Source organism: Thamnophis sirtalis, unplaced genomic scaffold (genome assembly GCF_051295495.1).
Source record: "Thamnophis sirtalis isolate CommonGarterSnake01/CBP01778 unplaced genomic scaffold, rThaSir2_p1.2 scaffold_4, whole genome shotgun sequence".
Taxonomy (NCBI): domain Eukaryota; kingdom Metazoa; phylum Chordata; class Lepidosauria; order Squamata; family Natricidae; genus Thamnophis; species Thamnophis sirtalis.
The window spans coordinates 119,460,313-119,483,682 of NW_028261384.1; the positions used below are offsets into that span (position 1 = coordinate 119,460,313).

General features: G+C 42.4%; 1 protein-coding gene across 2 annotated transcripts in view; it reads left to right on the top strand.

The window, feature by feature from the left end:
• Positions 1-1,882: 1,882 nt before the first annotated feature.
• LOC106538476 (C-Jun-amino-terminal kinase-interacting protein 4) overlaps positions 1,883-23,370 on the top strand; it is a 33,858-nt gene continuing 12,370 nt past the window's right edge. Inside the window, exons 1-16 of one of the 2 annotated variants that reach the window (XM_087713919.1) lie at positions 1,883-2,610; positions 5,420-5,540; positions 6,915-6,985; positions 7,089-7,177; positions 9,532-9,610; positions 9,745-9,856; positions 11,084-11,104; positions 12,302-12,386; positions 14,274-14,380; positions 14,552-14,603; positions 14,775-14,927; positions 16,687-16,735; positions 17,028-17,158; positions 20,088-20,141; positions 20,877-21,026; positions 21,968-22,085. In XM_087713919.1, the coding sequence (XP_087570045.1) occupies positions 2,311-2,610; positions 5,420-5,540; positions 6,915-6,985; positions 7,089-7,177; positions 9,532-9,610; positions 9,745-9,856; positions 11,084-11,104; positions 12,302-12,386; positions 14,274-14,380; positions 14,552-14,603; positions 14,775-14,927; positions 16,687-16,735; positions 17,028-17,158; positions 20,088-20,141; positions 20,877-21,026; positions 21,968-22,085 (1,692 nt within the window). In that variant the 5' untranslated portion in view covers positions 1,883-2,310. The remainder of the gene's footprint in view (positions 2,611-5,419; positions 5,541-6,914; positions 6,986-7,088; positions 7,178-9,531; positions 9,611-9,744; positions 9,857-11,083; positions 11,105-12,301; positions 12,387-14,273; positions 14,381-14,551; positions 14,604-14,774; positions 14,928-16,686; positions 16,736-17,027; positions 17,159-20,087; positions 20,142-20,876; positions 21,027-21,967; positions 22,086-23,370) is intronic. The other variant, XM_087713920.1, reaches the window with a different exon arrangement.

Consider the following 23,370-nt stretch of genomic DNA (forward strand, 5'->3'; position numbering starts at 1 on the left):
ATCTTTAATATTATCTTTAGGACACGGTGTCTTTAATATTATCTTTAGGACATAGTGCTAGAATAATTATTTCATTCTTGTCATCTATTTACAGAAAGGCAGCAGGGTATGGAAGTCTTATTTCTTTCACACACCAGAGGTAAGGCATCACTTGGGAAATTCAGTGGTAGAAATGGAAACTACAACCAAATTCTAATCTTGGGCATAAAATGGATCCAGAGTGAAGATTAGAAGATTTCAGAAAGAGGCAACTCGAGACATTCCAGTTTATCACTACATACGATATATGATCACCTACTCTGACCTCATAGCCACCAGATGTGCACAGAGTACAACACTTCAAATTCTCATTCCTTGGAATTTGTAGTCTTAACACATCTGTGAACAGACAGATTAGGGAAAGCTGGTATAAGATGATTACTTTGCTACTGCCAGAAAGAAAATTATTTAATAGTAGTTATTCCTTTTTACCAAAGATGGCTATGGAAATGATTTCTGAGTAAAGATGCTAAGATTTTCTTTATTTATGATAAGATCCTGTATAACTTTAGGTTGTATGTCTTTAACTGACAACATCCAAACCCAATTAGATGTGTTAAAACATGTCTAAATTATCTCTACTTTATATCTATCTATACATCCATCCATCCATCCATCCACCCACCCACCCACCTACCTATCATTTTATGTCCTTTATTCTGTTTTTTATCAAAATGGCATGCAATATTTCTAAAAATGCAACAAGACAAAATAAAAAACAATAATTGCTCTATAATTAAGCAGCCATACAAAGAGCATCACAGAGACAATACTAAAAGATACAGAAAGTTAAGTATTTTACAATGTTAACAATATTCTGCATGATATTGTGCAAAAGACAGCAGAACCTCAGTTCTATCACCAAGAACACTCTGCTTCTTACCCTTAGCTGCTATCAAACGTGGATGTAGCAGAGTATAGAACCACCAAAAACTAAAAGCATAAGGAAATTTAAATATAAGAGTACCTGTTTAATGAAGCTAGGTACAGTTCTATATGTACTAATAAAGTAATTTTCATAGATTTAGTGGAATTTATTGTTGGGTAATGTACATAAAATTGCATTCTAAAAGACTGTCCGTCTCAAAGCAAAACAAAACAAATTTAACATCTTCTATATAAAAATGAAAACGTATATTGTGCAATCAACCCAAGAAAACCTTTAGACCAGTGTTCCGCTACTTGGACAATTTTAAAGTGGGTGGATTTCAACTCCGAGAATTCCCCAGCTGCGGAATCCTGGGAGTTGGAAGTCCAACTCAGCTTAAAATTGCCAGAGTTGGGAAACTCTGCTCTAGTCTACAGACTTATGCACGTGCTGGGAAAATGGGCGGCTCAAAAGCAACGCAGCCAAATCTTTAAATAGTAGGGTAATCTACTTGTAAAGCAACAGGGAGTTTCAAACCAAGCTCGTATTATTCACCACTGGGAAAACCCAGTATTAATATTATCCAAGACGGTGCCCACACCTGAAACCCCCATTCTCCCCCCACCCCACGTCCCATGTCAACAGGGACTCACACGGCAATTCTCCACCCTTCTCCACCCAGACAGATTTTCCAGGTCACATGACCAAGAATCATATGATGCCAGAACCTTCACACATACTATCTTCCCCTTTTGCCGGCCCTTCTCCGGAGCACTCCCACCTCCGTGCGTCCTATTGGCCACCAGGCCGCAGGCGGGCGCGCCATTGGCCAGCCTTAGGGCTTTCCTCGCCCGCTACTGGTAGACTTGTGAGCTTCTGGGCCCGCCCCTCTTTTCTTCTTGGAAAGTGACTTGAAGTTTTGGATCGCAGGGACCGCCGCTGGAGGGAAGCGAATCAGAAGTTCAGGCCAGGGGCCGGCGGGGGGGCGGGGGAAGAGCCAGAAGGGGGATTGGACAGGAGGAGAGGGAAAGACCCTCTGGATCCCCAGAGACAGTTTTGCCTAGTGGTGAGAGCTCCGGAAAGTGGAAGCCAGGGAGTGAAAGGGAATGGATCTAGGGGGCAGAATATAGAGTTGCCTATAGCAAGGGGGATAGTATCTTGGATCTGGAGGGAAACTGGGAATCGAGTCCTAGGCTACGACCCCTTGCTTCCTCGGGGGAGAAAGCGGGGGAACAATCGTATAAGTAGCCTGCTTTTTTGGGGGGGGAGGTAGGCAGGAGATTGAAGGGGCTTCCCCTAATTTAGAGGAATCCGGGAAATCGGAGCAGGAGAGTCAAGGAGCCCAGGCACCTCCTGTGTCCCCAGTGCCAGACTGGATAGTGCAGTGGTTAGAGCATTTCGCCATGGGTGACCTCGAGGAGACCTTCGGGGAAGACGGGGATGCCACCCCGGCGCCTTACGAGGAGCTGGTGTCCGTGATGGCCGGGGGTTTGTACGGGGAACTGGAGCGGCTGGTGGGCGCCCATGGCCCTACCGCTGTCTCTGGGCTGCTGCCGCAGGTGGTTTCCGTCCTGGAGGCCCTGCAGGCGGCTTGCGGGCAGGTGAAAGACCGCGACCAGGCTCTGGAGCGGCTGCGCGATGACCGACTTCGGCTCTTGGAGCAATACGAGCGCGAACGGGCAGGGCGCAAGCGGGCAGACGAGGTGGGTATCGTCTTCCTCTCAGTCGGCGGCGTCGACTAACTTTAACTATCTTCAGACCTTGGTTTAAGTCTCAACTGGCGACGGCAAAGGAGAGAAAGAGAGAGGGGGGGGCGGTCCTGCAATTCCTGATCAGAGAGCTTAGATGCCAACTGGTGCCAGCCGGAGCTGTCGGGCAGGATGATTGCCTCCTCCTTCTCCTCCTTAGCAGTCGGGAGGGGCGCTCTCCTGCCCGACAAGCCACAACGCGAAAAACTTTTAATTTTCTCATCTTCTTGTCTGGTCTATGAAGCTTTCTCAGGAAGGCTTGTGTAATCATAGCACAAATCAAGATGTATCCTGCTCTGAAGACAGACAGACAGTGTGACTATTTGTGGCTAATGCTGCCACCTGTTAAATAGGAAAGCTGAAGTCCACTTCTGTTAATACCCAGCAATTTTTGACCAAAACAACAACAACAACAACAACAACAAACCTACTGAGCCAAGTAATCCGTCCTGGTGTGAGAGAGATTGTCAGTACAATAAGTGGTTAAAGAAGATAATATAGACATAAATAGACTCTTGGAAGGTTTTATACTGGCATTTTTCATCATATGAGTGAAATGCCACGTTTGCTGATATTCCCGTATAACGGTTGATAGTTCAGGTCAAAGAGCAGTGTGCTCTAGAGATACCACTGAGTCAGACTCTACTCCTGGATAAAGTCTCACACCCAATAAGACCTCTTTCCGGTTATCACTTAGATCCTGTCCCTATATCATAGTCATAATTTTTCTGACATTTTTCATTCTCCCGATTTGTCAATGCTCCACGTTTTTCTAGAAGCATTTTAATGTTTCCACAGCATTGTCATTTCAACCCTTATTCCATCCAGAACCAGTTGATCCCTTGCAATTCATAAAAACTTTCTCCAGATTCCTGATTTAAAATGTGTATATTTTGTCTTTCGTCCTTTTTTTGAGTTTTCATTAAGATACTTCACGGGGTTCAATATGAGCTAATGACCTGTGATATGTATCAGAGTAAAAATTCTGAATTCACAACTCAACTGCTGCTTTAATGTAGGGCGGAAGACGGCTCTGTAAACAAACCACTTAGAGAGGGCTCTAAAGCACTGTAAAGTGATATATAAGTTTAAGTGCTATTCTATTGCCTCAAGTTACTTCTAAAGTGGGTGGAGAACAATGGCCCTTTTAAGGCACGTGGACTTCATCTCCCAGAATTCCTGAGCCATCCATGCTGGCTCAGGAATTCTGGGAGTTGAAGACCACAAGTCATAAAGGTCTTTTAATTTAAAATATTAAAATGATGAGTTTTTTTTTTAGTTTAGGCAAAAAAAGAGGCAAATATGGAGAAAATGAAGTGTATAATATAAGGTTCTGTGTTGAAAAGGGAGATAAGGATTTTCTCAATTCTCAGTAGACCTAGGATGAGCCAATAGAGCCTAATGGTAAAAGGTTTTAAAAAAAGTGTAGATAAACAAAATGTGATAGTGAATTTTGTGGCTTCATGAAGGATAAAGTTACTCAATTACTAATGTTCAAGCTGTATTGGGAAGCCAAAATGCTACCTTCATATCATACCAAGAAAATTGTGTGTATGCATCCATATAAGTCACCAGGAGCCAAAATCCATAGGTAGGTGTTTGTGTGTGTGTGTATGTGTGTGTGAGAGAGAGAGAGGGGGGGGGAGAGGGGTGATGGTGGTGGTGGACTATTTTCTATTAAATCCAATACCAGAGGCAATACATTTACTTTACTTTAATAAGATTTGTATGCCGCCCACTACCTTGGGACTCTGGGCGGCTCACAACAAAAGTAAAAACATATAAAAAATTAAAAAATACAATTATTAAAATTAATCTACCATCCATTCAATCAAGTGGGGCTGGATATTAATCAACAGCCCCAGGCCTGCTGGAACAGCCAGGTCTTGGTTGCTGAGTCCCCTTCGGGAAAAAGGGCGGCATATAAATGTAATAAATCTAATCTAAGCTTTACGGAAGGCCGGGAGAGTGGTAAGGATCCAGATCTCTGCGGGAAGTTCGTTCCACAAGGCCGGTGCAGCTACAGAGAAGGCCCTCCCTCGGGGAGCCGCCAGCCGGCATTGTCCGGTCAACGGCACCCAGAGGAGGCCCAACCTGTGCAATCTTATTGGTCATTGGGAGGTGAATGGCAGGAGGTGGTCTCTCAGGTAGCCAGGCCCAATACCATTTAGGGCTTTAAAAGTAACGACTAGCACCTTGAAGTGAGTCCGGAGACCAATGGGGAGCCAGTGCAGCTCGCAGAGGAAAGGTGTAACATGGGTGTATCAAGGTATACCCATTATCGCTCACGCGGCTGCATTCTGGACCAGCTGCAGTCTTCGAACACTCTTCAGGGGCAGCCCCATGTAGAGTGCCTTACAGTAATCCAGTTACTAGGAACATAAAGAGGAGGCTACTATTATTGAGTTTTGTGTTCAGCAGCAATTTATTCATTCTCTTTATGTGCTGCTCACAATTTTAAAGTAACGTTGGGCCCCTACTTTGCTAAAACAACAACTGCTCAAGTTTGTCTTGATTAGGAAAAGAATGTTCCTAGATCAACGAAATAACCTTATGCTGATAGATAAATCTTAACGCATAAATGGCAATAATTTCACACTGGATATGGCGGATGGGCATTTGAACTGGAGTAGTAAAGGTTTTGGGCAGAGAAGAAATCGGCCTGAAGGAAACACTTTGGGATGGAGAAAACTTGGAAGACAGTAAAGAGATCAACTAGATCCGTAACAAGAAGAGGGGTTGATTCTTGCATTCTCTTTCCTAGCGATTCATGGAACTGGAGGACGTGATAGATCAGGAACGTAAAGTGCATTCAACAGCTGTGAGCCAGTTAGAGAGCCAGAGCCGAATCTTGGACAGCAAAGCACGAAGCTATGCAGATCAGGGTAAGAATAGTTATTTTGCCAAATATCTGTGTATGATGCCAAGGTACCACCATTCCATATTCTCTCTCAACCTGTAATGAGCCTCCCTTGACTCTTGAGGGTGTAGATTAGCCATAATATGGATAAAATAAATTCAAGTAGCAGGCGTCCGGTTAGTATCTTTTCTCTCATCTTTGCTTGTAGGAACATACGGTCCCTCCTATGCCCATCCCATAATAGGCATGCCCCATTCTGTGCCCTTGCACATCTCCAATTTTGACAACTCTAGCTAGACTGGTCTATCTCGTTAGCCAAGATTGGGTGTAAGACAAAAGAGTCAGTAGAAGTTGCATAAATATTTTTTTCAAGGTACATCAAAATCATTAGGAAATATAGATTAAACTACTATGCAGTTTTGGGGATGAGAGTTGAAGGCCATTGAACTGAACAGGGTTTAACTGCTGGATCAATGAAGAGAATTTGATTGCCCATCACAATATTTCAAATGATGCTGTTTTGCTGGATTTTAGCTTCTGTTTAGCAGATAAGCCTGATAATTTGTTCAGTTTACATCTAATAAAATATTCTATTATGGAAACAGTTTAATAATGCTGTTTGGCAAAATGTTAACTCACTGCTTCACTGCCTCTCTTTGTGTGAAGGTTTTGTTTAACAGGATTATATATGGTCCCTAACTGTATCTATGTATTTTTCACACATTGCTCAAAATAGCCTTTTTAAGAATTGCCATAAAAAAGAGAATATTCTATTAACATTGCTTTTTCCCCCAAAAATCAGTTCTAGAACATGCAGATGGTTATTTTTTTATGCTAATTTTAATTATAGTTAGTTTTATTTTTTCGGTTCCCAATTTTATTTTTCATATTTCTATCCAACTGCACTCAAGCAATACTTGTCAGATTACGTAGAATATAGAACAGATAAAAACATCCATGATTTTGGAAGAATTATTCTTCCTTGGGAAAAAAAAGTGCTGTATACTTAGCATAAAGCATTGCTAAGCAAAAGTCTCTGTTGCTTTACAAAATGAAAAGATTTGTATAAGTCCATCCTATAAATTCCTTCTTTGAAATAGACTTTTCTGCATTCAAATGAGATTGATTCCCAAATGGATGTAGGATTACAGCCTCAACATTCTCTGCATGAATCTACAACATTAGGGTATTTTCACACAGGAGACTTCTGATTATTGGAACTGGATCATCAGAGTTAATCTTCCAGGAAATGGATCCTTTCTGCTCTGCTTCCCACTTGAGCTGTGCAAATAAAATACAAGGGAAATACCTTAGCATTATGTTTGAAAACAGCCAAGCTAAGGTTGGTTTAAGGTCTTGTTACTGAGAAAAAAAAACCCACCATTCTCTTCCTTCACAGTGGCTGGCTTGGAGGAACAAAAATCTTCACTGCTCAAGGAGATTTCGATTCTCAGTCAGAGCCACACAAAGGTACTTTTGAACAATCGTAGTGTTTCAGTGGCCTTTCTCACCTCACTTCCCTTTCTCTTTCCAAGCCAAACCACTGTTGCACTTCCTCTTCTATTTCCTTCAGATGGTACAAAGTTACAAAGAACTGAAATCACAAAAAGCAGCATCAGCTGGTCCAGGACAAACTAATACTTCATCCACAGAAGATAAAAGGTTTGGAATGAGGGAGGGAGAAGTGTGTGTGTGTGTGTGTGCCTGCGTGTGCGCATGCAGGATTTTAGGACCAAAGCAGAAAAGATGCCTGGAGAAGTTGTGAGGTAAGGTCAGTACCCTTTAAGAGGCTATGGCATCTTTTGTTGAATTGTGGCTGTGCACTCCCGGGGAAAAATTTTTTTGAGGTCTGAAAGCACTGATAGGGCTCATTTCAAAAAAGCTTGTTGTACTTAATTCAAACATGTGTTTTCCTAAGATAAGTGCAGCTCAGGAAAAGATATCATTTCCTTAAGAAGATATCAACAAGGACAGTGTCTATGCCCACCCTCCTTCTCCAAAGCCACTTCCTTTTGCTTTAGATCCCCCCACCCTTTGCTGAAAGGGAAAATTTGGGATCTTCTAGAGAATCTCTTCTAGATAAGAGTAGAGTCTCTCTTATTGTCAAAGAACAAAATTTTGGTCCATGATCCTGGCTCATTTCAACAAGTGTGACTTTACCGTGTGTTACTGAGTAATGATTTCCTACTCCTCAACTTACAACCACTCACTTAGCAACCATTCAAAATTGTGACAGACACCCTCCCCAAGATATTTACGACCCAATTCCAGAGTTCCTATTACTGCAGTCCACCTCATCTTCCCTCAGCACATTTTGGTGCTCGGCAACTGGCCCGCATTTACGGCTGTTTGCAGCATCACATGGTCACATGGCTTTTACAATGCTTTTGCCAGAACCCTTCTTTTGGTTTCCAGCAAAAATATCCCCCTAAGTGAACAATGTTCATAAAATCGGGTCCGTCACATGATGACCATCACGGCTTATGACCGAAATCGGTAGGCTTTGTTATGGTTGTAAGTTGAGAACTACCTGTAACAAATTAAAATATAAACCAATAATTTGAAATTCCACAATGACTGGGTGAAGAGCCGAGGTGGCACAGTGGTTAAATGCAGCACTACAGACTACTTCAGCTGACTGCAGTTCAGCAATTCGGCTGTTCAAATCTCACCGGCTCAGGGTTGACTCAGCCGTCCATCCTTCCGAGGTTGGTAAAATGAGGACCCGGATTGTTGGGGGCAATATGCTGACTCTGTAAACCGCTTAGAGAGGGTTGAAAGCCCTATGAAGTCTAACTGCTATTGCTATTGCTAATTCTGAGAAGATGGGGAGTTGAAGGGTGTCCCAGTTATCCTCATACCACAGGAGCCAATCCATCACTGTTGCAATGGAAGGAAAGATCTCTGTGGTTGTCCCACATTAGCATATTGAAATAAAGGCAGCTTTGAACTGTGGCCTGTAGCACATAGGCAACAGTTTGCACATATTCAAGATTAGTTAGCTCTGTGTGTGTGTGTGTGTGTGTGTGTGTGTGTGTGTGTGCGCGCGCGCGCGCGCGCACTGACATTTACCTCCTCCACAGCTATGACAATTAGTTGTTCCCAAAAGACTGGGTAGAGATAGATTGCCACTGAGTCCTTTAACTACCTTCAGAAATCATGCAGAGCACTGCAGAGAAAGCCCTATTTGGTGACAGGTTTACTGTATTTCATTCAAATCTGGCTAGTTTCCCGTCTCTTGCCTTTTAAAAGGATAACAAATAAGTCTCCCAGGCCATTAACAACAGCAATAAACTATTCATCTTTCTGTTTTTATTCAGTGTATTATATTGGTACCCCAAAGGTGTTTTTTCCAAAAGGCAACTGGACTTTCTTATTTTTCCTTAGAAAACATTTTGCGTCTCTTCCAAGAAGCTTCTTCAATTCTAACTGACTGTTGGGGAATGGATGGATTTATATTTTTGCAGGCATCTTGGTCGTTAGCACTTTGCAGATGACTGCAAAGAATTCAAATCCTTCCATTCCCCACAAGTCAGAACTGAAGAAGCTTCTTGGATGAGAAACAGGAAATTTTCAAAGGAGGAAAAAAAAACCCCAAGTCCAGTTGCCTTTTGTAAAAAACACCTTTGGGACAACCATGACCTGGGTAATTGAGACTCTTCATGGACATATATTAGTGCCCCTTTAAAAATGGTTTTTTGGGGGGGGAGGAGGCAAGGAATAATGTGTGCCTATTTTAATTGCATATAATTAGAGTAGTTTAACTACCTGCTTTCGAGCGTGCAGAGAGAAAATATCTGCTGCCTAGATGTCAGGAAAAGCATCCAGCCAGTAAATGCTCAGCTCTATTCAGTCGCCCACAACTCCACCCCATTAAAAAAAACCTACTGCTTTTAAGTAAAGTGAAAAGTATAAGAAATGGCACTGGCTGATCGAAACTTTCCAAGACATTTAAACAGACCAAGACAGACATGAGAAAATCAAGATCTTTTTCTTCTTTCTCCCTCAACGAACAGGCCGAAGCCTCCACCAGTTCGTGTACCTCCACAGTTTCTATCAAGTCCCTCAGACTTGAAGCCTCCTAAGTCCTCAATGGTAGGTGGATTCCGGTGAGGGGTTAAACTCTGATGGCCACAGTGATGGCTGAGAAGACCAGTGAGAAGCAAGGGTATTAAGGGAAGCCATAAAACAAATTCTGTTTTTGCTCTCAATCTGCTGGATCTTTTTAGGAACATGGAGAAATGAACGAACTTTCTCATTCAGAGAAAACGCCCCAGAAGGTTGCAGAAAGAAATGTGTTTCCCTTGGCACAGGAAATGGACATTCAGCCAGGAAAGGATGGTATGAAGGAGATTTTCTCTTTCTCTCTTTGGTAGGATCAGTTTTAATCCCAAACTAGAGTAGATTAAGACAGGTCCCTGTGGCTTTCTTGGCAATATTTTTTCATGAGCGCTTGTTCACTACTTTCTTCTTCCTAAGGTTGAGAGAAAGTAACTAGCCCAAAGTCACTCACTGGGATTTTGTCCCTAAGGCAGGACTAAAAATTCATGGTTTTCTAGTTTCTTGCCTAAATGCTTTTAATCCTACATCATGGATTTGTGGATTTCTAGGGACGTGGCACGACAAAACCGTGCTCGACTAAGCTGCGCCCAATTAAACCGCGTCGCTGATGTCATCAACAGGGCAACAACAGTGAGCGCGGAGAAAGAAGGGCGCTTTAAATAGCGCTTTGAAAGCAAGCCGATTCAACTTAAGGTAAGGGTTAGCTTTAGGGTTAGCTTTAGGGTTAGGTTTAGGGTTAGGTTAAGAGTTAGGGTTAGGTTTAGGGTTAGGTTAAAGGTTAGGGTTAGGTTTAGGGTTAGGTTAAGGGTTAGGATTAGGTTTAGGGTTAGGTTAAGGGTTAGGTTTAGGGTTAGGTTAAGGGTTAGGTTTAGGGTTAGGTTTAGGATTAGGATTAGGTTTAGGTTTAGGAGGGTTAGATTTAGGTTTAGGGGTTAATTTTAGGTTTAGCGTTTACAGTGTGCTGTCTCCGCGCTGTTGTCGCCCTGTTGATGATGTCAGCTACGCCGTTTCGTCGAACACGCTTTAGTCGAACGCGTTTTTGTGGTGGAACCTTCTAGGGATACTGGGGCCAACATTTTTTTCCTGATGGTATTACTTTAGCTCAGGAATTGTGTGCTGGAGGCTCAGACAATAACGAGGTCTGAAACTCTGTGTCAGCCTTAACACCAAGAGCCAATTTGATCTAGGCACCAGGCTAGAAACCAGGAGACGGTGAGTTCTAGTCCTACTTTAAAATGAAAGCTGGCTGGACCAGTCTCTCTCTCTCTCAGTCCAATGCATCTTGCTGGGTTTTTTTGGGGGGGGGGATAGGAGGAGAAAGAAAAATTAGGTATGTTCAGCGCCCTGAGTTATTTATAAAAACAATAAAAGGCAAGATGATGAATGAATAAATAAATACCAATATCACTTTTTTTCTTTTTCTGACCCTCTTCTTCCTCTCTCCCTCCCTCCCTCCCCCCACTGCTTTCTCTTTCTGGTATTCTCTTTTCTCCTTCCCTCAAATAGCAAACTGCAAGGAAGGGGCAGGTAAATTTTCTGAACTAACTGATTGCCAAAGGCTGCAGATAATAGTCACAAGCTAGATGTGCCTCTTTGAGTTTAAGTTGCTGATCCCCAATCTATAACACTGTGCTCTTACTTGCTTGACTGTATCTCTCAGTGGGCCTTGAGAGAGGTCCTTCTCCACCTGTGCTCTGACAACAGCCAAAAACTGAAGTTACGGCTTTCTCTATGCTCCACTGACTTTAACGAAGAGCTGTGGTGGTGCAGTGGTTAGAATGCAGTACTGCAGGCTATCTCATTGCTCAGGAGTTCAGTTCTGAGCAGCTCAAGGTTGACTCAGCCTTCCATCCTTCTGAGGTCGATAAAATGAGGATCCAGATGGTTGGGGGCAATATGCTGACTCTAAACCACTTAGAGAGGGCCGTAAAGCAATGTGAAGCAATATATAAGTCTCAGTGCTATTGCTATTGGAAGTCACACATGCCAGATTTGAATTGCTTGCAGTGTGGATAATAGAGTTCTGAAGTGATAGAATGGGCTGTGTAAGTTTAGGTTAGAAGCCATTGTGGGATGCCTGCCAAATCTCTCTCTCTCTCTCTCTCTCTCTGGCTAAAGGCTCATACAAATGAAAGCAAGAGGGTTGGATGGAATATTTTTACAGGTAGTTCTTAACTTACCATAATAGTTGAGCCCAAAATATCCATAGCTAAGCGAGACAGTTGTTAAGACTGTTTTGCCCTATTTTACGACCTTTCTTGCCACACTTGTTAAGTGAATCACTGCAGTTGTTAAGTTAGTAACACAGTTGTAAAGTGAATCTGGCTTTCCCATTGACTTTGCTTGTCAGACGGTCACCTGATCCCAAGATACTGCAACTGTCATAAATGTGCACCAGTTACCAAGCATCTGAATTTTAATCATGTGACCATGGGGATGCTTCAATAGTCATAAATGTGAAAAGTCTCATAAGTCACTTTTTCAGTGCCACGGTAATTTCGAACAGTCACTAAACGAAAGATTATAGGTTGAGGATTACCTGTACAGATCCTTACTTAAAAGTAAATCTAGGAATTCATTCTCGGTGGGGAATTCTGGGAGTTGAAGTCCACACATCTTAAAGTTGCCAAGATTTGGACTCTGTCCTAAAAATCTGGGCAAGGGGAGATAATAAGAATCAAGAATAATAATATATTTGTGATTTTTCCTTTCTTTTCTCATCAGCTTCTCCTAGTCAACCTGGCTTTGATTTGGATGAACTTTTAAGCTCTACTCCAGAACTCAAATCTGACCCCCAAATGCAAAACAGGTAAGGAAAATGTATTCATTAATTACACTTATAAGTCGAAAGCACAAATTGGACCACTATAATTAATATACACCAGACTAGGGATACTTCTCCAGTGGAATTTTTAAAAAAAACCACCTAGATCAGTGATGGCGAACCTTTTTTGGCTCACGTGCCAAAGGGGAGGGGGGGAGTGCAGGATGGTTGCACGCGAGCATGCCGCACCCATAATGCAATGTGTGATCCCCAGCATGCATGCGTGCATGACCAGTGCTTCCCCTCATTTTTTGCATGCTTTTTTCGCTCTCTCCAGGCTCCAGAGACTTTATAGAAGCCTTGGGAGGGCGAAAACAACCTTCCCCCAACCCTGGACGCTCTTCGGAGGCTTCAGGAGCTTCCCTGAAGCCTCCGGAGCACAAAAAACTGGCCCTATGGGAAAACCGGAAGTTCAGGAACAGAATCTGCTCGTAGGGGCAGTTTTAGCCATCTGGAGCCTTGAGGGACCTTCAGAGTTTGTCTGTATGGCCGTTTTTTGTCCTCCACAACTTTCAGGGAAGCCTCCTGAAGGTCCCTGAAGGCTCTGGAGGGCTAAAACCTGCCCTATGAGCAAACCGGAAGTCCATTCCTGAACTTCTGGTTTGCCCATAAGGCCATTTTTTTTGCACTCTGGAGGCTTCAGGGAATCTCCTGAAGCCTCCAGGGGGGAGCTGAGGCTGTTTTCGCCCTCCCCAGGCTCCTATAAAGCCTCTGGAGTCGGGGGGGGGGGGAAATGGCCTCAAAAAGAGGCTGAAGTCAGCTGGCCAGTGCGCGCATGCATGCTGACCAGCTGCTGGGGCAATGCCTCGCTTGCCCTGACAAATGGCTCCGTGTGCTATCTATGGCATGCGTGTCATATGTTCGCCAACTCGGACCTAGGTCTTTCTTTCCTGCCATCTTTATCTCAGCATGATCTTAATATCATCAATTATCTTCCCTTTCCGATCACTTCATCCTTCTGATGCTATTGTTCAATGGACAGTTAGCTCTTCTAGGCATCCCAATTTCTGTTTTGGAGGATCATGTACCATTGAGTTTGATGGCCAGAAAGGTAGCTTTTCTCCTTTCACACATGTCTTCTGCAGCTGCTGTTTTGAAACCATTGCAATCTTGGATGTAATGCAGTGTTTCTCAACCTTGGTGACTTTAAGTCCTGTGGACTTCAACTTCCGGCTGGGGAATTCTGGGAGTTGAAGTCCACGGGACTTAAAGTCACCAAGGTTGAGAAACACTGATGTAATGGGAAAAAGGTACAACGTTGAGGAGCAGGAGGAATTTTTACATCAAAATGACGGCCGGATAAAATAAATTTGAGACTGGGACAGAAATATAATTTAAGAAAGCATCTCAGACATGACCCTCCCTAGTTCTCATGAAGATAAGGTGTGAGCGTGTGTGTTTTTGAGACTTGCAGGGCTCTGTTACTGTAACCTTATTAAAAGTGGTATTGTGTGTCTTTGGTTTCCAAATTTGATCATCTTTGGAGGATTGATAACATCCTTGCAAGTCTCAATGTGCTTCTCCCCATCACCTCTTTTTATTTTTGTGAGAACTAAGGAGGTTTTTTTTTACCTGAGATGCTTTCTCAGGTTATAGTTTTGCTTCTAGATTCCATTTTTATCTGATCTTTGTTTTGATTGTGGCTCTTCCTTCTGTTCCTCAAGGTTATCCCTACCTCATGCATGGGATAGACAGAGAACTGATGGCAACTGAGTCCAAATTCTTCTCCAGGGACCTTCCCTTAACATAAACATCATCCCTTGCCCCTTCACTGATTTCTATTTAGTGTAGTGTCAAACGCGGCTGTGTCTTATTGGCAGGATGGAGGTGGGTGGGGACTCTTGTCTATTTGTCTGTCTGTCTGTCTCTCAGCCCCTTGAATACCACCCTCGAGCGCAACATGGTCTCCCTTTTCGCTGAAGTTTCAGGCCTCAGCCCAGACCTCCTCACTGATATGGATGATGGTGCTGATTTGCAGGGTAAATATAATGTTTCTTTCTGCTTTTTCCTCCCACTGGGATTTAGAATTCAGGATTCCTAGCTTGATTGTCATTCCCAAAAAACCCCTGTAGCTTTCTTGCAGTGGGACATTCTGATTTGCATGCATATCAACTGATGTCAATTGATGTCCATGCCTACTGTTTTTGTAGGGGATGCCTTAGAAACCTTGATAGCAGAAAACGCTCAGCTTCAAGAAGCACGGTAAGACCAAGTTTGCCATCTCAAATTAATAAAGCCAGAAACCTTGTTAAACATAGACTCGAACCCACTATCCGTAAAACTATTTATGTTTTAGTTGGCTTTAGAGTCATGTCATTCTGGATTTTGAAGCTGGCTTTAAAATGTTTATGTCCTTGGCCATCCCACCTCCAGAATCGCTCTGGATACAGCCCGCCGCCACCTTATTAACCGTGTGGAGGAGCTCAGCGAAGAGCGTGAATCTTTACGGATGGAGAATGAGAGATCATTGATTGAACTGCGTAGCAGCCAAATGCAGCTGAAAGAAGCTGAGTTGGAAATTCTTCGGTAAATTTTGGCCACTCTCCCATATTTATTCCACCTCTTTGTCTACAAAGGAAAAATGGATTTGGTAAAACGAAGTATAGCTAGAACTCCCTTACTGGCTGCCTCATGCAGCTAGTCAAAATTACGAGGGTGCTGAAAAAATAATTTTATAACCAAGGCACACATGTATGATCTTCACAGCATTGCTCAGTTATTTGAGTACCACTACAGTCATTACTTGTTATTCTGTCCTCTGATCAATTTTGTTCTTCCCCCATCCCCAATTGCAGACCAGAGGGATTGAAGAGGAAGGGATTATAGGAGAGTAAGCACTCACACACTGATGAATACACATCAAAGGAATACACTAGAACCAGCTGTTTGCCTGGTGCACTTGGGGCTTAGAGCTACATGCACATTAGGACTAGCATATTTTTTTATCACTGTTTAAATGGTGCATTGGTTGTCAAAATAGATATTGTCTAGAACAGTGATGGCGAATCTTTTTGGTGCCAAGTGCCCAAAGTAAGTGCACTCCCAAAATGCAATGCGAGCACACACACCCATGCATGTGCCCCACCCCCGCACATGTACGACCCCCAAATGCACCCCGTGCATGTGCGGCAGAGACCTGGAGACCAGTTAGCTGGTGGGAGATGCGACACGTGTGGTGGAGCTGGGCTGGGGTGACGGCTGGCATGCCCGCAGAGAAGACACTGTGTGCCACAGGTGGCACGCATGCCATAGGTTCACCATCAGGGGTCTAGAACGTCATTCTAGAAAGGACATTCCCTTTTATTTTAGAACTGATGGCTAAAACACGTTTTAAGATTGAGAAGAAAATAAAATGGGTATTGTATGTTATTTCAAAATAATTATGTTAAGATATGGAATTAAAATATGTTGAGATGGGAGAAAGTACAATTGTCATTGCTGGGGAGATTTCTGTAGTAAAAATAAATACAGACCAGTGCTTTGCCAAACTTTTCATCCTTGGCATTTTTAAGATGTATAGACTTCAACTCTGAAAATTCTGGGAATTAAAGTCCACATATCTTAGAGTTGTCAAATTTGGAAAACACTTGAATAGACTATTGTGTGCATTTCAAATTTTATGTTGGCTGCCTTTTCATTCTTTTTTTTAACCATCGAGTATGTCTTCATTAGAAATTAATGCATGCATATGAGGGCACTGAATTGGTTATGTGATTTCAGATTCAGTTCTAGGATATTAAACATCTATGGATTTAAAAAACAAAACACATTGTTAGATAAGCTCCCCGTTGGGAGAGCGAGTAAGTTCAGCGAAGCGTTGTGAGAATAGCGTAGAAGAACACAGAAACCAGCATACAGAGACACTGCAGTTTAAATAGGCTTTTACTTTCGTGGAAATAGAGGTATCAGAGTCCATCAAACAGTCCAAGTCATACACGGATAAGACAGACAGTCATCAATGTCTCTCGGTTAAGGGATAATCCAAATAACAGAGTCCAGTATCATATAATCAGTTCAGTACTCAAAGTTTGCTAACAGTTGCAAAACTTACAATAGCTCACGGCACTCAGATCAGGTCAGCCCAGCATCTAACAAACAGAGAGCTAACAGTCATTCTGGCTCCCTCTTATGGCCGATGGAGGAAACAGTAACCAATCACATTTTACAGTATGATTTAAAGAAACAGGTATAGCATTGTTACATGATTTATATATTGCCAACCCAACCGTTAGTTTATATTCCTAACACATGTGTTCATATTTCTCTTGCAAACTTTGGATTTCAGGATCCGGCAGGAATTTAAGGAATCAAGGCGTTCCAGTGAGGAAGGAGAGGTAACCACTCAGGATCCTCATCCATACCTGGCAGGGATGTTGTAGTCTCTGGGATACAGAGGCAAGAGTGTACACCAACCCAGTGCCCTCCAGTTGTGTTGTGTGTTTCCATCCAAATGTATCTGTCTGGTAAAGTCTGGGAACCAGCAGTCTGTCTGGTAAAGTCTGGGGACCTCTACATCTAGAGAATACTAAGCTGGGAAGCCTGGGCTTCTGGTAAAAGAGGATCCAGAACTTTGAATGGCAATGAATACCTGAGCTATTGAATCAAGGCTTGCCGTTTCCTCCACAGGCTGAAGGTGGGCTACCCCGAACTCAGAGGTTCACCCGCGCGGAGATGGCACGCGTCGTGATGGAGCGTAATTTGTATAAAGAGAGGCTGATGGAGCTACAGGAAGCAGTTCGACGGACTGAGCTTCTGAGGTGGGCCATATTCAAGATTGAGAGAGAGAGAGGGAGAGAGAGATTTCATTTCATTTCATTTATTGAGCTTGTATGCCGCCCACTCCCGAACGACTCCGGGCGGCTTACAATAAAACAAGGGAGGGGGATAATATACAAGACAACATATTAAAATGTACAACAGACACAATTTCCGAGGGGCTGGATATTTTGAAAGACCCCCGGCCTGCTGGAGCAGCCAGGACTTAACGGCTTTGCGGAAGGCCGGGAGTGTAGTGAGGGTCCGAATCTCCACGGGGAGATTGTTCCAGAGGGCTGGAGCTGCAACAGAGAAGGCTCTCCCCCGGGGAGTCGCCAGCCGACACTGGCTGGCAGATGGAATCCGGAGAAGGCCTAACCTGTGTGATTTAATCGGTCTATGGGAGGTAATCAGCAGGAGGCGGTCTCTCAGGTACCCAGATCTGTGACTACACATAGTCCTCGACTTATAACCACAATTGAGCTTTACATTTCTGTTGGTAACCAAGATAATTGTTGAGTTTTGCCCCATTTTGTGACTCCTTTTGCCACAGTTAAGTGAATCACGGCAATTAAGTTAGTATCATGGTTATTAAGAGAATCTTGCTTGTCAGAAGGTCACAAAAGGAGACTCTGGGACACTGCAACCATCATAAATACATTCCAGCTATCAAGTGTCCAAATTTTGATTACATGACCATGGAGATGCTACAAGTATGAGTGTGAAAAATGGTCATACGTCATTTTTTTCAGTGCTTTTGTAATTTCAAACAGTCACTAAATGAATGGTTGAAAGTTGAGGACTATCTGTATCCTGCTGTCATGGTCTTTGCCAACCCTTCCAGAGGAATTTGGGAAATAATCCTCCGTTTGATTTAAAACTTGTCTTAACCTATCCATGGCTCTTTCTAAAACACTTGGCTTGCTTCCTAGTCAAACTCTTTGGGTATGATTCAGAGGTGAGTGGGGAATTTTTCATCCCTCGCTTCTGGTCTGAGGATTTTGTTCTTGCTTGCTATAAACCGCATCAGAGGTGGTATTCAGCAGGTTCTGACCAGTTCTGGAGAACTGGTAGCAGAAATTTTGAGTAGTTCACAGAACCAGTAAACACTACCTCTGACTGGCGCCGCCCCCATCTATTCTCTGCCTCCCGAGACCCCTCTGATTGGGAGGAAATGGGGATTTTACAGTATCCTTCCCCTGCCATGCCCACCAAGTCACACCACACCCACAGAACTGGTAGTAAAAATTTTTGAATCCCACCATTGAACAGCACCCCAGGAACCAAGATGGGAGAAGAGGACAAGAGGAAGTCACTTTTCCATGGCTGATTAAGCTGCTACAGCTAAGGAAATGAGTTACTTTGGGAATTACAAATTGGCGATGCTTATATTCCAGTCTTAGCAACTTCCCTGGTCACATTGAGTGTTCTTTCTCCAAGTCCTGTTACTAATTAATCAACAGTAACTGGAACTTTTTCCTTCCATGTTTTTCTTTCTTTAAAATTGAAATACGTTTCAATTTTATTTTTATAGCCCACTTTCCCAATCTGAGTTCACTTTGCTGCCTAAAGGACAGAAGTTGTATTAAGTTTTGTTTTAAGAGTACACTTTAGTTGTAAAATTTGGAGGACATTTATGAAACGTAAAAGTGTAATGTAGGTAGTCATTACATCTGCTAACCCAATTTACTTTAAAAGCTTTATTTTTCACCTGATTACATCTGCAGCAAATTAATTAATTATTTTTTGTCAGTTTGGCAAGTTGGCTGAAAGTAAAGCTGAAGACAGATGACAAAATTATATATTTGGCCTTAAACGCTTCTGTTTGTTCACAGCTTAAAAGAGCTGAGGAAAACATGGGAAAAAACAGTAACAATCATTGCATAGAAATTTTGTCTGTAGACATTGAATCTTCAGTTTCATTTTTGAACTAATACAATTTTTGTTCTTGCTGAATCTGAAATTTCATTTTTATCTTTCTAATAGATTTCTGATTTTGGCAAGTAAAATTTGTTCAGATTCATACAAGCTTCTCTATTCTTTCTCATGTTTGAGCACTACAATTTCTATATACAGGTAGTCCTTGATTTACAACCATAATGGAACTTGCCCATTATGGTCTTCTGTCATGACAGTCATAAAGCAGATTAGCATGTGACTGGATTATAACCTTTTTTTGTAGCGGTCGTTAAGAGAATGCAGCAGATATAAAGCAAATGCCGCAATCATTAAGCAAACTAACATTTTTGCTGAAGCAGGAAATAAAGACCAGTTTTGGGCAAAAACATCGTAAATCAGTTGCATGACCGTGAGATGCTACAAACGGCCATAAATGCAGGATGGTTGCCAAGTGCCCCAAATTTAGTCATGAGGCAACAGGAAGGAGGGCATTGGGACTTCAGAATTGGGTCATAATCATCTTTTGGTGAGGTCTGACATGCAAACTGAAATAGAGAATGGTCTTCCATCACTCAAAAGATGGACGGCTGTGATCTAAATAAATGAATATAAATAAATGACAAGTTATTCTAACAGAAGAGATTTTTCCAGATGTATTTTTTTAAGTCACTAATCAAGGCACGAGAGAAAGGAGGGAGGCTGTTCTACCAGGTTTTCCCAGGCACTTTTCTGAATCATCATATCTTTAGTCCAGGGGTCTCCAATCTTGGCAACTTTAGAATTCCCAGAATTCTGGGAATTGAAGTCGACAAGCCTTAAAGTTGCCAAGGTTGGAGACCCCTGCTCTAGTCTGCAATTAGTATCACTCCTAACTGCCATTCTATGTTTTAAGCAGCAATTAGAATAGAATTAGGCTGAGCATGAAATGGTTACTTTCTCCCTTTTTTCTAGTGGTTCTTCAGAGGGAGAGAATGAATACCGTCAGTACACAGAGGCAGACGCCCCTCAATAATTATTTGTTTTTTTTCTTAGGGCTTCCCGGGATGAACAAGCGATTCAAATGAAGAAATCGTCATTTTGGAAAATGTAGGTTCTACTGCTGTAGTGAAATCTAGCTGTTTTCGAGTGTCCAGCACTGGGTAACACGGCTTAGCAGCCTGGGCTTCATCTTTTCTTTTTCTTTTAAAGCAAAGACAATTTCTCGGTCTTCTGGGTGCAAGCATTGACTCAAATTACGTGGGAGGACAAGTAATATTTCAGAAGCTGCAAATAAAGATTTCTAGCTGGGCAGCCCCAGCTGCTATCATTGCTAGGAATAGAAAAGGGAACTAAACTTTGCATGGAAATGGTTTCTGTGCTTCTGTTTGTTCGTTCGTTCAGGTCACTGAGGTATTTATTTATTTATTTATTTATTTATTTATTTATTGGAAATTTATATGCCGCCCTTTTCCCTGAGGGGACTCAGGGCGGCTTACAACAATGAAGGGAAGGGAGTGCAAGACAAGACTTAAAAAGAAAAGAATCGTGATTAAAAGAAAATTGATCGTAAAAACACAACATTCACTCAACATTCGGGCGGGGTTAGAGTAATCCTATCCCCAGGCCTGACGGGATAGCCAGTTCTTAAGGGCTGTGCGGAAGGCCTGGACTGTGGTGAGGGTACGGATCTCCACGGGGAGGTTGTTCCATAATGTCGGAGCTGCTCTTCGTGCAGGAAACTATTACGACCAGCTTTCATATTTTTTTTTGCTTCTTTTTTTAGGATGGACCCCTTGCCCTTCTCTTTCCTCTAATCATATTGGTTTCCCTCCATCCTGGCAGTTTTGATCGCCTGTTCAACCCATCAGATGCTCCTGAGAGCGCTGTGGCCTCTCCTCTACCACCAGGGAAATCCCGGCTTAGCCGTAACAACCATAGAGATTCAGGACGAAACACATTGAGATTCATGCCACGAGCAATCTCACCCTCTGAGTAAGTTTATAAGACTAGAAACCCAAATTCTTAATTTTTCCTACCAGGAATTCTTGGGAAATACAATACAAGTGTGTTTGGATGTGTTTTTACCTGCTCTGCTCAATTTTGTTTGCAGCTTTTCTGGAGTCCCAGCAAGTTAGGTATTTTTCCTTTGGAGTACAAGTAGTCCTTGGCTTATAATAGAGCCGAGGTGGCGCAGCGGGTAGAGTGCAATACTGCAGGCCACTTCAGCTGACTGCTATCTGCAGTTCAGCGGTTCAAATCTCACCGGCTCAGGGTTGACTCAGCCTTCCATCCTTCCGAGGTGGGTAAAATGAGGACCCAGATTGTGGGGGCGATATGCTGACTCTGTAAACCGCTTAGAGAGGGCTGAAAGCCCTATGAAGCGGTATATAAGTCTAACTGCTATTGCTATAATAGTGAGTTTAGTGGCAATTCAAAGCTACAACAGCACTGAAAAAAAGTGACGACCATTTTTCACATTTAAGACCCTTGCAGTATCCCTATAGTCACGTGATCAAAATTAGGATGCTTGGCAACTGGCATTTTTTTTTTTGATGGTTGCAGTGTTCTAGGATCTAGTGATCACATTTTGTGACCTCCTGACAAACAAAATCAATGGGGAAGCCAGATTCACTTAACAACTATGATACTAACTTGACAACTATAATGATTCACTTAACAACTGTGGCACAACATATTGTAAATGGGGCAAAATTCACAATGAATGTTTCACTTAGCAACAAAGATTTTGGGCTCAATTATGGTCATAAGTCAAGGACTGCCTGTATTTTCCCCTCTCCTTTAATCTAAAAATATTTTTTCCACTCTAACTGGGAGTGATGATTTGAGTCTTTATGCAGGCACGCACCTTCTACTAGAATACTACAGGCTTATCTGTTTTGTAATGGATTGGATTATTCGTCCATTTAACACAGGGCTGATGGCTCCCCACAGCAGAAGCGGCGAGAGCTGTATGGTGAGATCCGCTCACACATCTGGCAGGAACATGGACGGGCACAGATCCATGGGTGGAGCCAGCCAGCTTCATTTCAGGTGAGGATTTTTAGTATGTGTACCGAGCATGCTTTGAGGTGAGTCCCATGTTGAGATAGATACCAGTTCTCTTGAATTAATTAGGTTTTAATTTGATCTTAAATCTTAAAAACACAAGTTATTATTGTTATCATCTATCTATGTCAGTGTTTCTCAACCTTGGCAACTTGAAGATGTCCGGACTTCAACTCCCAGAATTCCCCAGCCAGCGAATGCTGGCTGGGGAATTCTGGGAGTTGAAGTCCAGACATCTTCAAGTTGCCAAGGTTGAGAAACACTGATCTATGTAATACTGTACTAAATTTCTTGTTCCCATAACCTTTAACTAGGCAAAACGGTCCATCATAAAGAAGCAGTTTTTGAACAAAGGTACCTCATATTGGATAACGTACAGAATGTGCTCGAAATTTGGGACCTAGGACTCCTGTTGAATGAAATTTGGCAAATTTTATAAAACATTTTATGTCATAAACATTGTCATAAAACTCTTTATGACATAATACAAAATATCATAAAACATTTCTTCTGCTGATGTTTGATACTGTTATATTGTTTATCACGGGCTATTTTTCAAGGCACATACATATCTGAGTGTAGGCAGCACATTAGAAGTTCTGTCACTGTTAAAAGATATTCAGGAATCTGGATAAAGGAAATATCTCTGAAAGGATGGCCCAACAGACCACAAGTTGTCTATTTATGATTTAAATGTATATGCAGCCCACCATGCAGCAACTCTGAGGGGTTATAATTTTCAGGTTTTTTAAAAAAAAGAAAACAACAAATGATAAAACTGAAGAATTAAAAATAGTGAAAATGACAGCATAAAATGGGAACAAAAAACCCAAACTACCCAAATGAAAGAGAGCTGCTGTCACCCTCACCAAAGGCTTGGGAGAAGAGTACGTACAGATAGTCCTCAATTTACGACCACAACTGAGCTCAAAATGTCCATTGTTAAACAAGACAGTTGTTAAGAGAATTTTGTCCCATTTTAAGACCTTTTTTGCTGTGTTAAGTGGATCACAATTGCTGTTGTTAAGTTAGTAACACGGTTGTTAAGTGAATCTGACTTCCCCATTGACTTTGCTTGTCAGAAGGTCACAAAAGGTGCAACCATCATAAATGCATGTTAGTTGTCACTTTGATCACGTGACCATGGGGATGCTTCAATGGTCATAAATGTGGAAAATGGTCGTAAGTCACTTTTATCAGTGCCATCCTAACTTCAAACAGTCACTAAATGAATGGTGTGCATCGAGGACTGCCTCTATGTGTTTCATCA